The sequence below is a fragment of the Corythoichthys intestinalis genome, chromosome 15, assembly GCF_030265065.1.
Source record: "Corythoichthys intestinalis isolate RoL2023-P3 chromosome 15, ASM3026506v1, whole genome shotgun sequence".
Taxonomy (NCBI): domain Eukaryota; kingdom Metazoa; phylum Chordata; class Actinopteri; order Syngnathiformes; family Syngnathidae; genus Corythoichthys; species Corythoichthys intestinalis.
The window spans coordinates 17966750-17982411 of record NC_080409.1 but is presented as its reverse complement, the minus strand read 5'-3'; the positions used below and the strand labels follow the sequence as shown (position 1 = coordinate 17982411).

Sequence of the window (15662 nt, the reverse complement as noted above, 5' to 3'; positions counted from 1 at the left end):
TTCAACCTCTATTAGAATTCTTTCCAAAAATCTGACTGCTTGTTCATGTACAACTCAAGATGTTTCGACAGCATGTCACCAATTCGTACCTTCACCAGCACGTTCCAAACGAGGCTGTCTGAAGAGTCTGCAGATACGGCAGCTATAGATATTTGCATCTCCCCGAGTGCCACAGGCCGGATGGGGAATACTGCTGTGGCTGAGGAATACACCTCTACGGTGAGAGTTTGAGCATTTACCTTAGATATGCCATCACATGTTTCCAAAACAAACTCAAAGGCTTCATTTTTCGATAACAACAAGATCACCTGTTGGGGATTAAAAAAATATTTTAAAAAGACCAATGACAGAAATATAATGTGACCTTCTATGAGAAGTTTCTTCACTTCATACCTCTATGTCCCTTGCTAAGTGGTTGATAATGTTCACTTCCAGTAAAAGCTCCTCTCCTCTGATGCAGTATAATGGAACATTAAGAGACAAGGAGAAATCTTTGGACACCATCAGCTGTTAATCAAAAGGAAATACAAAACATTTTAGTCATTATTGAGAATAATACATTTTGGACTCTGAAATTCTTGCTTATGGGCATTAAAACTTGCACATTGATAATGAATTTTTCAATTCAATTTAATTTTATCTGAAGTTGGGCATTGTTCGGTCTCTGCACTTAACCAATTTCTACATTTAATTAATGCAACACAAGGTAACTTTTCAACCTTTATAAAATATTTGCATAACATTTGTGATGATATGTCGACTACTAACTAATTGACTGACACCACTTTTATATCTTGAAGGTGTCTGTATCGCTTTCACCGGCACTAATTAACTTTGAGGAGGGTGGCAGGACACACACAAAAAAAATTACAAATGTGCTGACTGCTTAACGGAATACGTCACTTCTCCCTTTCCCCATTCATTATAAAGACAGAAGTCGATGCAAATGCTTTCGCACAAATTCTGCATAGATGGCAGAGCAACAAAAGAGAAAAAGTTTTTGAGGCTAACAGGATATACAGAATAAACATTGGCCCGGCTTTCGATCCCTGGCGTGACGCCACACAAAGCCACACAGTTGCTAACCGTCATATGCTATTGATTAGCCACAACTGGATTCATTACCTTATTACTATTCATCATTCACACAGCAGCTGGATACAAAAATGTTGTTTAATCCATCTGCAGGCGACCGGGAGATTTTACGACACTATACAGGTGTGCGCTGGTCCTCATGGGAAACGCAGCGCTGGTTTTCATGGGAAACGCTGTCTTCCTTAAGCCAAAACACTACCGCTTTTGTTCACCGGCGTCGCTAAAATCGTCCAAAACTGAAAGGTTACAGTGCGTTGCTTTGAATCGCTACGTCATTATGTATTGCAAATGTTGATTTACACTGGCCAACACCCTCCCCCACCCCATTTTTTGTTGCAGGAGTTTTTTTGTCAGCTGATTCGATACATTAATATTTTTGGTCGCTGATTTCAGATCAGCCAAGAGTTTTTGTCAACTGATTCAATACATTTTTGGTGATTTGTTGATTTCAAATCAGCCAACACCATTTTGAAGTTTGCTTTACTTTTCATACAATCAGCATTTTTGAAATTCATATATTAGTTGGTTGTTGTTTTTTTTTTTTTTTACTGTTTCTTTATATCTTCACTCAATAAGTTTAAATTTGAAGTCCTATGTACAGTCATATAAATACTTCTGAATCATTGTCACCATGAACTTGTCAGATTTGGATTTCAAGATATAACATCATTTACAACATTTGAGTGTTTAATAAAAGGTTTGAAAAATTGTTGAATCTACCACCTTGTAGTTTTAACCTCAGTATGGATTTTGTTTTCAGTGATGAGGTTCATCATGTTAGTATTTTCACCAATGATCCCGAAATGTAGAAACCTGATCTCAAATCTGCCACTTACACATTACAATAAAAGTTTTTATATTATCTCATTCGGAATCTGCTAACTTCTACCATTGCTTATTGAAGTTTTTGTTCATTCATTGTTTTTAATTATTTGTGAATCTCCACTGCTACGCAACAGAGACATACATGTTAATTTATACCTTATTTGGCACTGGAGTGAATCCAAAACCAAAGTCGTCTGACATTATCAATGCGGCAGCTACCAGAGACGTAACACCATCTGGAACTGTTATTGCCCCACTTGTCCACTTATTATTTCTATAAAGGAAACAAAAGGGTAATGTGCTGAACCCTTTTATGTGCATGCAATCTCTAAACTCCAAACAGCTCACCTGAAAGTAACATCAAACCACATTTGATCCACACCCCTTTTGTGCCAGTATGTCCAGTATTTCTCCACTAGTAGGACATTGCCGGCTGAAAATGTAAATGAAGACAACAAGAGTGAGTAGATAGCAATCAATTTTTTGGGTGTTATCATGAACATACATTTTTCTGACCCATCCACCAAGTGTTCATCCACATGCAGTCTAGCATTAGACAGCATTTGAACATTAGATCCCTGTGGTAGAAAGCACAAGAATGTCAGTCAGCGGTAACAAAAGTTCTAATACTTTGTCGGCAGTGCGTGTGCTTGAACATGACTATGTCAACCAAGGAGGTACAGAGGCGAACAGGTGATATAAGAAAGCTAGTCAGGCATCTTTTAAAAAGTCACTTCCCCCACCCCAATATAATACAATACAATACAATTTGTGAGGTCAGACAATGCTCAAGTTCCCATAGTGAGTTGTACTGTACTTTAGTTTTCTTCCACGTGCATTTGTCAACAGGCCCCAAGTTATAAACCATGCAGGCATACTAGGGTTACCTATTCATAGAAATAATGCCTCAAAGAAGGTAGGTCGGTTTCATCCAGACAAACCTGTTTACATCTCAAAATTACTTTATATATTGCTCAACTATGTCATGGGAAACGTACTAAAGAGAAGTGGAAAATACATGATACAGGGAAAAAATACAATTTCATATTTTATTTTTTGCTCTTTAATAATATTGTTAGGACGAGTATCAGCATGGTGATACAGTGGGGCAAATAAGTATTTAGTCAACCACCAATTGTGCAAGTTCTCCAACTTGAAAAGATTAAAGAGGCCTGTAGTTGTCAACATGGGTAAACCTCAACCATGAGAGACAAAATGTGGAGAAAAAACAGAAAATCACATTGTTTGATTTTTAAAGAATTTATTTCCAAATAAGAGTGGAATATAAGTATTTGGTCACCTAAAAACAAGCAAGATTTCTGGCTGTCAAAGAGGTCTAACTTCTTCAAAAGAGGTCTAACGAGGCTCCGCTCATTACCTGTATTAATGGCACCTGTTTTATCTCATTATCGGTATAAAAGACACCTGTCCACAACCTCAGTCAGTCACACTCCAAACTCCACTATGGCCAAGACCAAAGAACTGTCGAAGGACACCAGAGACAAAATTGTAGACCTGCACCAGGCTGGGGAGACTGAATCTGCAATAGGTAAAATGCTTGGTGTAAAGAAATCAACTGTGGGAGCAATTATTAGAAAATGGAGGACATACAAGACCACTGATAATCTCCCTTGATCTGGGCTCCATGCAAGATCTCACCCCATGGCATCAAAATGATAACAAGAACAGTGAGCAAAAATCCCAGAACCACACTGGGGGGACCTAGTGAATGACATACAGAGAGCTGGGACCACAGTAACAAAGGCTACTATCAGTAACACAATGCGCCGCCAGGGACTCAAATCCTGCCCTGCCAGACGTGTCCCCCTGCTGAGGAAAGTACACGTGCAGGCCCGTCTGTGGTTCGCTAGAGAGCATTTGAATGATCCAGAATAGGACTGGGAGAATGTGTTATGGTCAGATGAAACCAAAATAGAACTTTTGGGTAGAAATACAGGTTCTCGTGTTTGGAGGAGAAAGAATACTGAATTGCATCCGAAGAACACCATACCCACTGTGAAGCATGGGGGTGGAAAAATCATGCTTTGGGGCTGTTTTTTTGCAAAGGGACCAGGACGACTGATCTGTGTAAAGGAAAGAATGAATGGGGCCATGTATCGAGAGATTTTGAGTGAAAATCTCCTTCCATCAGCAAGGGCATTGAAGATGAGATGTAGCTGGGTCTTTCAGCATGACAATGATCCCAAACACACAGCCAGGGCAACAAAGGAGTGGCTTCGTAAGAAACATTTCAAGGTCCTGGGGTGGCCTAGCCAGTTTCCAGATCTCAACCCCATAGAAAATCTGTGGAGGGAGTTGAAAGTCCGTGTTGCCCAACGACAGCACCAAAACATCACTGTTCTAGAGGAGATCTGTATGGAGGAATGGGCCAAAATACCAGCTACAGTGTGTGAAAAGCTTGTGAAGAGTTACAGAAAATGTTTGGCCTCCGTTATTGCCAACAAAGGGTACATAACAAAGTATTGAGATGAACTTTTGGTATTGACCAAATACTTATTTTCCACTATGATTTGCAAATAAATTCTTTAAAAATCAAACAATGTGATTTTATGTTTTTTTTTTTTTTTCCACATTCTGTCTTTCATGGTTGAGGTTTACCCATGTTGACAATTACAGGCTTTTCTAATATTTTCACGTGGGAGAACTTGCACAATTAGTGGTTGACTAAATACTTATTTGCCCCACTGTATAATGGTTAGCGTATTCAGCGTTTCAAAAAATCTTCAGCGCTAGACTTTATATGAGTTTACATGTTTTCACGCTGCCTGTGTTGGTTACTCTGGCTTCCGTCCACATTCATAAAACATCGATGTTTGTTTGTTAATCGAGGGTCATTTTAAATGGTTGTCTGTTCATATAAAGTGAGGAGCAGAAGTATTTGCACCCCTTGTGATTTTGCTAGTTCACCCTACTTAGAAAATAGGTAGAGGTCTGAAATTTCAATCATAGATGCATTCATTTCCACTTATAGAGACATAATCTAAGAAGAAGAAAGAAAAAAAAACATCCGGAACTCACATTGTATGATTTTTCAATAATTTATTTGTAATTTACTGGAGTTTTTAAGTATTTTACCCCTGAGAACATCAGTGCTAATATTTAGTGCAGAAGCCTTTGTTTGCAATTACAGAGGTCAGATGCTTTCTGTAGTTCTTCACCAGGTTTCACATATGGAAACAGGGATTTTGGCCCATTCCTCCTCACAAATCTTCTCTAGATTTGTCAGGTTTCAGAGCGGTCGTTGGGAAACACGAAGTTTCAGCTCCATCCAAAGACTTTCTATTGTATTGAGGTTTGGAACTGGGGTAAAGGTGAACTTTTTTTTAAGGTGTACTGACAACTCTTTGAGTATCATATTTATTGCTGATTCTCAGGGGTAAAAATAATTATGAACCCCAGTAAATTACAAATAAATGATTGAAAAATCATAAAACGTGAGTTCCGGATTTTTTTTTTTTTTTTTTTAGATTATGTCTCTACGAGTGGAAATACATCTATGATTGAAATTTCAGATCTATACCTACTGTATTTTCTAAGTTGGTGAACTTGCAAAATCACAAGGGTTGCAAATACTTCTGCTCCTCACTGTATTATTGAATTGTGAGCAGTCCAGGGATAAACCCTAGGACGCCATTGACCCTCATAACCACAGGATAAACGCCAGAATTCTCCCCATAAACTTATCAAATTATTAAAGGTGTGAAGGTGTGTGAATGGTTGTTTGTGCCGGTGGTTACACAGCCTATGATTTAGAGTAAACTATTACCAAAAATAACAGTACAACTATTGTTAATAATAATAATACATTTTAATAATACATCTTATTTAAAGGTGTCTTTCTGGCACTCAAGGTCGCCATACAATCATTTAAAAATATTAAAAGTGAGAAAATGAAAGTATATAACGTATAAGGAAATTTAAAAAACTAAAAGAGGTATAGGGGCAGTTAAGAAGAACAGAACTAAGTGATTATTGTGTATAGGCTAGTCTAAACAGGTGAGTTTTGAGTTTTGTTTGAAAAAGGGGGAGGGAATCTGTGTTCCTGAGATCGGGTGGGAGTGAATTCCAAAGTCGGGGAGCCGAGCGGCTGAACGCTCGGCTCCGCATGGTGCTAAGGCGAGCGGGGGGGACAGGCAGTTGTATGGAGGAGGAAGATCTAAGGGTACAGGAGGGAGTAGTAACATTAATGAGATCGGACAGGTATGGAGGGGAGAGGTTATGGATAGCCTTGAATGTGAGGAGGAGAACTTTGAACTGTATTCGAAAGTGGACCGGGAGCCAGTGAAGCTGTTGGAGGACTGGAGTGATGTGGTGGATGGACGGGGTACGGGTCATGATGCGGGCAGCTGAATTCTGGACCAGTTGGAGTTTATGGAGAGTTTTATGAGGGAGGCCGAAGAGGAGGGAGTTGCAGTAGTCCAGACGGGAAGTGACAAGGCTGTGAACCAGGATTGCAGCAGAATGAGGTGTGAGGGAAGGGCGGAGGCGATTAATGGTGCGTAGGTGAAAGTGGGCAATCCGGGTAATGTTATTGATGTGCGATTGAAAGGAAAGTGTGTTGTCGAGGATTACTCCTAGGCTCTTGACTTGGGGGAAGGGTGAAACAGTGGAGTTGTCAGTGGCAATGGATATGTTATGGTTTTTCGAGATGGTGAATTTAGATCCAACGAGGAGCACCTCAGTTTTATTACTGTTAAGTTTAAGGAAATTGTTGGTAAACCAGATTTTTATTTGAGTGATACAGTCAGTCAGAGATAAGGGCGGGATAGAGGAGGAGGGTTCAGAAGTGAGGTAAGGTGGGTGTCGTCGGCATAGCAGTGAAAGTGGATGTTGAATTTACGAAAAATATTGCCAAGGGGAAGTAGGTATATGATGAAGAGTAGGGGCCCCAGGACAGAGCCCTGAGGCACACCGGAGGTAACAGGGGAGGGTGTGGATTTAAGACTTTTACTGAAGTAATTGACCTATACTTTATGGCCTCTGTTAAGTCACATTCAACAGAATAATGTTGCAAAAAAATGTACATACATAAATAAATAAATAAATAAATTAGGGCTGTCAAAATTATCGCGTTAATGGGCGGTAATTAATTTTTTAATCAATCACGTTAAAATATTTGATGCAATTAACGCACATGCCCCACTCAAACAGATTAAAATGACAGCACAGTAACATGTCCACTTGTTACTTGTGTTTTTTGTCTCCCTTTGCTGGCGCTTTGGTGCGACTGAATTTATGGGTTTAAGCACAATGAGCATTGTGTAATTATTGACATCAACAATGGCGAGCTACTAGTTTATTTTTTGATTGAAAATTTTACAACTTTTATTAAAATGAAAACATTAAGAGGGGTTTTAATATAACATTTCTATAACTTCTACTAACATTTATCTTTTAAGAACTACAAGTCTTTCTATCCATGGATCGCTTTAACAGAATGTTAATAATGTTAATGCCATCTTGTTGATTTATTGTCTTAATAAACAAATACAGTACTTATGTACAGTATGTTGAATGTATATATCCATCTTGTGTCTTATCTTTCCATTTCAACAATAATTTACAGAAAAATATGGCATATTTTATAGATCGTTTGAATTACGATTAATTAATTTTTAAGCTGTGATTAATTCGATTAAAAATTTTAATCATTTGACAGCCCTAAAATAAATAAATAAAAACACTGTACCTGCTCTGATTTTAAATCCCAGTCAGAATGTAGTTCCTCATCATGCATTCCAATCACCAAAATTTCAGCGTGGGAATTTGGATTAAGAGCTGTCACAGTGAGTGTTACATTCTCCCCTGGTTGGGCTTTTTCACTGCTCCAGTTCAGATAAACCTGTGACAAAAGACCCACAGTGCTTGTCACACACACCACCACATTAGACCAACATAATCGAGCAAAACAAGCAGTCCTTACGTATCGTTGCTGATCAATGGTTATCCATGCAGTGTCACTAATGACCTCTCCATCAGCAAGAATGGAATAGACTGTGATGCAGGCCTCAGGTGACCAGGACAATGTTGGCACAAGAGAAAAACTAGAAGATGTTTTTGATCCTGCTGTCACCACTCGACCTCTTGAGCTCACCTGGAATTAGACAAAACTGTGGCAACAATGTGATTTTTTTTTTCTTAAAAAAAAAAAAAAAATCTTTTACACATGCATTCTTCAAAAGAAACAATACTTAAATAAGACAGATGTATAAAATTGTTAAAATATGTACTAGTATATACTGTACATATGAAACATACCACATAATGGAGTTTGGTTAGTTGAATTGTACTTTCCATCTGTATTTGATATGGTAATCCAATCTGGAAGTTAAATGTATGGAATCCATGAAAAAAATAATTAAATTTGCATATCAGTTTATAAAACAAAGCCTAACTTTAGTATTACCATTGCTGTTGAACTTGAGAAAATCTGAAGATATGAGCCACTTGGAGATGAATAGTTGCTGTATAGCTTCAACGTCTCTGCAGTTGAATGGAAGCGTGCCTGTATAAAATTCATAACTAATTATAACAAATGCCAAAATTGTTTTGCATAGTTAAATTTTAGGCCCTTTGCACATCGAACCCTGTTCTTGTAGGAATAAAACTATACTTACCTGAACAATAAGCATCTTCACTTCTTTTTGTAATTTAAACTAAATTTTAGGCCCTTTGCACATCGAACCCAAATGCCTGTTCTTGTAGGAATAAAACTATACTTACCTGAACAATAAGCATCTTCACTTCTTTTTGTAATTTAAACTTAATGCGGACATTCCCATCCTCCGGCACTGGAAGAGTCATATTGGTAGTTTTGGCCTCCGTAATAGAAGACCTTTGAATAACATTAACCACAACGGAGTGCATTCGATCTGCTGGCCTCAAATGCTTTTCGTCATATCTGGTGATGCTAAGCTGTGACATGTAAGAGGAGAGGGTTATGTATCTTACATATACTGTATCTGGCTGAAAATATGGTTGAACATGTTTCTCACGTTTGTAAAGAAGTTTAAAGATGGCTTCAGTGACTGTGGGAAATCAATGAATCTGAGCTGGAATGTGTTCTGAACTAGGTGGACCTCAACTGTCCTGCTGACTTCAATCCCTTATGTGATCGCACATCAAGCCATATTAATCAACATGAATACCGTACATAATTTACACTGTATCAGTTTTGTGTGAGGCAGAAACAACCGACCTGTGGGCTTGTCCGTAATGCACACTTTAATGTGTATGACTTGATCATCATCATCCATTCCTGGTGCTTGGTTTCCTTGAATTTGAACATTGCTGAAGAAGAACTGAGCTGACCCATATATCTGTAGGAAACGATAAAGAAAAAAATGTCTAATTCAATACATGCACAAATTAGTCCTTTACAAATACATGAACAGCGGCAACTTGAAAGGCGCCTTGTGCAGGACCTGTTGATGCCTCCTATCGTCCTCCTTGTTTCATTACCAATGGCCGTATTACCGTTTTTTTTTTTTCAAAGTTTGGTCGGGGTAGCGAATCATACTCTGGAGTGACTTATGTGTGAAATTATGAACAAATTATTACATCATTTCACATGTTATTTTCACACTGGCCTGCAAGAGGTCGTTCAAGGTCTGTTTCAACATTGTTGGTAACTTATAAAAACAACTGAGAAGTGTTGAACAAAATGGCACGGAAAAGAAAATCTTATTTAGTGATTTGGAGTGATACAGATTGTTTGGTAAACTTGTTATCATGGTCTTTATGCTATAGTTATTTGAATAACTCTAAATAGCTACTGTATGTTACGTTAACATACTGGGCAAGTTCTCAGTTCATTGTTTATGCGTCATGTCATGTTTTCATACCATACTCTTATTCAACCTGTTGTTCGCTATTCTATTTTTATTTTAAATTGCCTTTAGAGAAAACATGTCTGTTTTTGGTGTTGAATTTTATCCAATAAATTTCCACAAAAAATGCGACTTATACTCCAGTGCGACTGATACAGATATATTTCCCTCTGCATTGTGCATTTTTTTGGGCTGATGCGACTTATATTCCAAAAAAAAAACGTAGTTGGCAGAATCACACTTTCCCTTTTTGCCATATCTTACAAATAAATAAAATGAACACCTCCTGACAGGATTATAAAAAAAAGTACCTATCTGTAAGTGCAGGTACAGTATATACACAAAATTCAAGTAAGGAGTGCTATTTTAGTTCTTATTCATTTTAAATAAAGCATCACCTCTTTGGTTTGCGCCAAGTCCACCCCAGCAGATGGCCGAGTGAGTGAGATGGAGAGGGTTCCCTGAACAGGTTGTCCGTTCGGGTAACTATATGAGAGGGAAAAGTATTCCTTGTTTGTTTTATATGTTAGTACAAGACATTATTGATATACATGATGTCACTGGACCCACATGGCTCTTACGGATCCAGTGATATTTTCTTTAACGAGGACTCTTAACGGCGTCTTGACCATCACATCAAATTGAGAAGTCTCTGCAAAAGCAGGAAGTGTAAAAGTAGGAAAGAAGGCAAATATTGCAGTACAATAACTCTGTTATTTACATATATTAAGCTATAATCTGCATCTTTGTTTCGCTCCCTCAGATATTCTGTGTTAATGATTTCCTCCTTAAAGTCACTGTAACACAACGCTCAAGAAAATGCTGATTCAATAAAATTGACCAAAAAGCAATATTGCCGATTTTAAATTATGTAAAAACTTTATAACCTCAATAATATTTAGTTTCAAATATGTTTTTCAACAGGAATACAGTCATATTGATTTGTTACCTTGATGCTCCACAGTGAATGCTTTCTTATCAGTCACACCCTGTAAGGTAAAATAACAAAGAGTGTTTAAACATTCACAACAAGCATTTTTAAAACTTTGGTAACTTACATGCGTTGTCATAGTGACTGTCCACACGCCTAAAGGTGGAGTCTGGGATAAGGTGAATTCTTGAAACACAAACCCTTGATTCACTGTGGACTGCCACCTTTCCACCACATCTTCAGTGGAATCCTTCAACCGACAACAGAGCACCAGTGACACTCCATTTACACAAGTTTGGAAAAATAAATAAAAGAAAAACTGAGGGTTTTTGTTCACAAAACAATCACCTCTACTGAGATATTCACTCTGCCTTTGTACGGGAGATTATCCAATTGAACACAAGCAGCTCTGACAGTGTCCCCTGGGTGGTAACGTGATTGGTCAGTTTGAATATAGCAGGAGACATTCCTGGAGTCAAAATTGATGGTAGTGATGTCGGAGAATACAATCTTTTCCTCGTGGTAGCCCGTCAACGTCAAATTCAAGTGGGAACTTTTAGTAATGAAGGTGGGAAGCTATTGCAGTCAAAAGAAATAGGCAACCAATAATTTTGGGTGATTTCAATATAGATATACAGATTAAGAGGAATAAAATACTCACTGCTGGCAGAGTAAGCAGTTTAGTTACATCTGAAAAACACAGAGATTCTTAGGCTCTCTTTACCTCATGTGTCAAACGATTTCATGATTTAGAAAAAACGAGAGAAATATGTTTTCTTTCACAACTAAAGGGAAATTTAAATAAATGTTTTTTTTTTAAAGTCCTGAAAAAAAAAAGACCTACAAATTCACATTCAAATATATTCAAAATTTAATCTATTGATACACAAATCAGTAGGATATTTGATATACAGTTGTGGTCAAAAGTTTACATACACTTGTGAAGAACTTAATGTCATGGCTCTCTTGAGTTTCCAGTTATTTCTACAACTCTGATTTTTCTCCGATAGAGTGATTGGAACAGATACTTCTTTGTCACAAAAAACATTCATGAGGTTTGGTTCTTTTATGACTTTATTATGGGTTAACAGAAAAAGTGATCAAATCTGCTGGGTCAAAAATATACATACATGGATCTGAAAAAGTGAATCATTGACTTGAACAAGTCAGGAAAGTCACTTGGAGTCATTTCAAAGCAGCTGCAGGTCCCAAGAGCAACAGTGCAAACAATTGTTTGTAAGTATAAAGTGCATGGCACTGTTTTGTCACTGCCACGATCAGGAACAAAACGCAAGCTATCACCTGCTGCTGAGAGAAAATTGGTCAGGAGGGTGAAGATTCAACCGAGAATCACCAAAAAGCAGATCTGCCAAGAATTAGAAGCTGCTGGAACACAGGTGTCGGTATCCACGGTCAAGCGTGTTTTGCATCTCCATGGACTGAGACGCTGCCGTGCAAGAAGGAAGCCCTTGCTCCAAAAGGAACCTTAAGGCTCGACTGAAGTTTGCTGCTGATCACATGGACAAAGATAAGACCTTCTGGAGGAAAGTTCTGTGGTCAGACAAAACAAAAATCGAGTTGTTTGGCCACAATGCCCAGCAATATGTTTGGAGGAGAAAAGGTGAGGCCTTTAACCCCACGTACACCATGCCTACTGTCAAGCACGGTGGTGGTAGTATTATGCTGTGGGGCAGTTTTGCTGCCAGTGGAACTGGTGCTTTACAGAGAGTAAATGAGATAATGAAGAAGGAGGATTACCTTCAAATTCTTCAAGATAACCTAACGTCATCAGCCCGAAGATTGGGTCTTGAGGGCAGTTGGGTGTTCCAACAGGACAATGACCCCAAACACACATCAAAAGTGGTAATGGAATGGCTAAATCAGGCTAGAATTAAGGTTTTCGAATGGCCTTCCCAAAGCCCTGACTTAAACCCCATTGAGAACTTGTGGACAATGCTGAAGAAACAAGTCCATGTCAGAAAGCCATCAAATTTAACTGAACTGCACCAATTCTGTCAAGAGGAGTGGTCAAAGATTCAACCAGAAGCTTGCCAGAAGCTTGTGGATGGCTACCATAAGCGCCTAATTGAAGTGAAAATGGCCAAGGGACATGTTACCAAATATTAGCGCTGCTGCATGTATATTTTTGACCCAGCAGATTTGATCATTTTTTTCCGTTCACCCATAATAAAGTCATAAAAGAACCAAACTTCATGAATGTTTTTTGTGACAAAGAAGTATCTGTTCCAATCACTCTATCAGAGAAAAAACTTGTAGAAATAACTGGAAACTCAAGAGAGCCATGGCATTATGTTCTTCACAAGTGTATGTAAACTTTTGACCAAAACTGTATTTCATAAATTGTTGATGTCATCTTGCTTAGTGTTATATACCATTGCAATCCACCATCACACAAATCCATCATTACACAGCAAGTTTCAAATTTTTAAAGTTAGATTAAAATAAGGAATATAAAGGATTTAAAAAGTATTAATGTTGGTTAACTGAATCCAGTGTTTTAAAAACCTTTACTGTTAATGTGATGTATCCTTCACCTCCTTGGAAGTCCTCTACTTGTGTAACTTTAGTGGTCTGATATGAAACCTCAGCCTTGATCCTCACAGGGAGCTCAGAAAAGACAGTTACAGCAACCAGAGAGGGCATCCCAGCAGGCAGCACCTTAGGTCCCGTCAGCACAAATAATGTTCTGACACATACAGTTAAGCACAGACAACGTTACTAGCACAAGAAAATAAATGTATCAACTGTGTTTGCAATGCAATGCTATGAATTGAACATTATTTTTATGTTACTTACGTGTTAGTGGCACCGGTTGGAGTGAAACAAACTCCCAAACAAACGAGGGCCCAAATAACATTCATATTTCCATTGCCTGCTACCATACAGATCACAGATCACTATGTTTGACTCCCAAAAGTGAATGCCACCAACAAGCTCAACTGACCTTAGCCTGCACAAGACAAAAGAACACCTCCTGTTCCCTAGGGACACTCTCTTCCAGTATTGCACACAAGTACCCTATGAACATATCATATAGTCTGTCACACAATGGAACTGTGCTCATGTCTTTTCCCACAGGGGCTCTTCTCACCTCTCTGTTTGGTCATTCTGATTGGTAGTAAGAAGATGGGGAAGAAATTGAGTACAAATCTACATGATACACTTTACCAGGAAGGAAGGTGGTCTGATGAAACCAAGAAAATTTGGTACAAATTGTTTTACCTGTGCCTAACGCAATTGGGAGTTACATTTCATAAAGGAACACATTGGGATCAATCAGAGGAACTATGGGCATGCAAGTACCTTCCATTTAACTGAGTTTGAACATAACTGGCTAATTTTGAAGCCAACCACATGACTAGGTATTAAACAATATGCATTTTCACTTAGTTTTAAGAGTTTCTTACCATAAAAATCTGGTAATAGAGAGGGTGAATACTTTAATCCAGTGTATATCACTACAGTGCCTTACATTTCAACTCCACTTTGATACAATATGTTAATTTCAGCATTTGTCAAAATTCACAATTTGATTTTTTAAAATTACAAACGAAATGTAACAATAAATCCAGCACAATACTCTGTTTGGTTTTAGAGAAAGCAGAGAAAATGTTAATTATTATGTACATAATAGGTGAGTTGTGAATTTACTGTTGTACCAATCAAAGGGATTTTTTGGGAGGTGATCTAAAACTATATTGAACGGGATTTGGATATAGTCGCTAAAGACAAGCACGGAGAGTAGCTGTAATGACATAGTCCTACCGCTAAGGGGTAGTAGAGACCATACTAAGTCCTCATCAAACAGGGCTATTCAAACCTAGAAATCGGAATTAGTTTTATGTAATACAGTATAATTTAAACACTTACAGTATATACATTAAAATGACATAAACGGGTATGTCCAATACACGAGCTGAAATTGTACTTTTACAAAATAATTGTCTCAGTATGATGCACTTCAACAGTACCGTGAACTAAAACCACAATAATAAATAGGCTAGTTGCTGTGCAGTATACCGAGTTTTTTTTTTTAACAACCCTTGTGTTGAACAGCATTGGTTGGTATAACCAGGGCTGTCAACAGACTTGCAGGGGCCCGGGGACACGAGACCATTAGAGGACCCCCCACCCCACTCCTGCCACCGGCTTGTCACAAAAACATTGTGTACTTTTAACGCTTTGCAAGCAATGGCAGTGTAAATTTTCAAATTATTTAATTTGGGATGGACAGTCAAATTTAACAGACCGTGATGTGATGTGACACAATATAAACAAACAATTTATTAATCTATTGTCCCATGTAGGCTACAAAACAATACAACTGAGAGCGCTATGCCTGCCTGCTAAGGAACACAACAGTATAACTAAACATCCTGTGCCTGCCCCCTCCACATCCCTTGGGTTATCAAGCACTCAAACGGTGATGCGCCTAGATTTTTTGACAGCAAAGTAATTTATAACATGTGTGAAATCCAGTTTTTGAGCAAGCTCACGCTCAGTGGAGAGCATGGTGTTACTGGCAACCCCAAAGGGCTGCTGTCCCCTACAATATGACGAGCTTTACCAATTTGGCGCAGACGAAGAGGTGGGCGAGCGTAAAGGGGTGAGATAGGAGTCGTTGAGAGTTGTTGCGCGGTGTTTCTGCGTTTTAATGCACATCGCCACCTTTGTGAAGGAAGACCCGGACGAACCGACGACAAACGTGCCGTTCACCCGTCCACTCCACACTACGGTGCAGAGTTGAGAGCACCGCAACTTACCATAAAGTGCAGTTTGGTAACAATGGCTAGGTTGTTAAGCCTGCCATTTTATATGGTGGAGCGTAAGTATGGTTATGGCGTTATACTTGTATAGTGCTTTTCCACCTTAAGGTGCTCAAAGCGCTTTACACTACATCATCATCTACTAGTTGTTTATTATTTTCATATTACTGAAGG

The 15662-nt window shown here is 38.4% G+C and overlaps 1 protein-coding gene across 1 annotated transcript in view; it reads right to left on the bottom strand.

Annotated features, from left to right (window-relative positions):
* LOC130930568 (CD109 antigen-like) overlaps nucleotides 1–15662 on the bottom strand; it is a 23027-nt gene extending 7365 nt beyond the window's left edge. Inside the window, exons 1-18 of the mRNA XM_057858521.1 lie at nucleotides 13257–15662; nucleotides 11050–11391; nucleotides 10829–10951; nucleotides 10720–10759; nucleotides 10341–10422; nucleotides 10169–10256; nucleotides 9140–9260; nucleotides 8937–9046; nucleotides 8665–8856; nucleotides 8348–8446; nucleotides 8200–8262; nucleotides 7865–8035; nucleotides 7631–7783; nucleotides 2426–2498; nucleotides 2269–2353; nucleotides 2077–2194; nucleotides 394–507; nucleotides 90–308 (exon numbers count right to left, since the gene is read on the bottom strand). Of these exons, the coding sequence (XP_057714504.1) occupies nucleotides 90–308; nucleotides 394–507; nucleotides 2077–2194; nucleotides 2269–2353; nucleotides 2426–2498; nucleotides 7631–7783; nucleotides 7865–8035; nucleotides 8200–8262; nucleotides 8348–8446; nucleotides 8665–8856; nucleotides 8937–9046; nucleotides 9140–9260; nucleotides 10169–10256; nucleotides 10341–10422; nucleotides 10720–10759; nucleotides 10829–10840 (1740 nt within the window). The 5' untranslated portion in view covers nucleotides 10841–10951; nucleotides 11050–11391; nucleotides 13257–15662. The remainder of the gene's footprint in view (nucleotides 1–89; nucleotides 309–393; nucleotides 508–2076; nucleotides 2195–2268; nucleotides 2354–2425; nucleotides 2499–7630; nucleotides 7784–7864; nucleotides 8036–8199; nucleotides 8263–8347; nucleotides 8447–8664; nucleotides 8857–8936; nucleotides 9047–9139; nucleotides 9261–10168; nucleotides 10257–10340; nucleotides 10423–10719; nucleotides 10760–10828; nucleotides 10952–11049; nucleotides 11392–13256) is intronic.